The sequence below is a fragment of the Acanthisitta chloris genome, unplaced genomic scaffold, assembly GCF_000695815.1.
Source record: "Acanthisitta chloris isolate BGI_N310 unplaced genomic scaffold, ASM69581v1 scaffold35119, whole genome shotgun sequence".
In the NCBI taxonomy this organism is placed as follows: Eukaryota; Metazoa; Chordata; class Aves; order Passeriformes; family Acanthisittidae; genus Acanthisitta; species Acanthisitta chloris.
The window spans coordinates 9,801-10,236 of record NW_008691472.1 but is presented as its reverse complement, the minus strand read 5'-3'; the positions used below and the strand labels follow the sequence as shown (position 1 = coordinate 10,236).

General features: G+C 61.5%; 1 protein-coding gene across 1 annotated transcript in view; it reads right to left on the bottom strand.

Moving 5' to 3' along the window:
* Nucleotides 1-236, bottom strand: part of MADCAM1 (mucosal vascular addressin cell adhesion molecule 1) — a gene marked incomplete at its 3' end in the record, with an annotated part of 1,129 nt that extends 893 nt beyond the window's left edge. The window contains exon 1 of the mRNA XM_009082237.1: nucleotides 149-236. Coding sequence (XP_009080485.1) covers nucleotides 149-236 — 88 coding nt within the window. The remainder of the gene's footprint in view (nucleotides 1-148) is intronic.
* Between the last annotated feature and the right edge of the window lie 200 nt (nucleotides 237-436).

Below are 436 nucleotides of genomic sequence, written 5' to 3'. Positions count from 1 at the left end.
TCCATTGCGGCAGGGCAGCAGCAGGGGCTGGTTTTCCTTTCTTCCCTCCTTCCAGTCAGCAGTGCCGCTGTCCAGGGCTGTTTCCTTCTGGCCACCAGCCCCGTCCTCAGCCCTTCTTAAACCCTGGAGGAACCGCCCCCGTGCACACCGGCCCCGGGGCCTCCACAGCTTCCAGCCTGAGGGGTATTTCCAGAGGGAGTTTTCTGATTTTCTTTGAAGTTCGGCTCTTGCAACATACCCCGACAAGGGTCGAGCCAGCAGCCCCAAACCTGGAAGAGCCCTTGACCCTAAGGGTGCCTGTGTGGCTACAGGGGCCCCCATCACCCCACCAGGCAGCCCAGCATGGGCACCTGCACCCCAGGATGTGATGAGATCCAGCTCCGTCCCTAGTTCTTACAGCTCTGCCATCGCCACAGATCCCCCCAGCACCAACTGC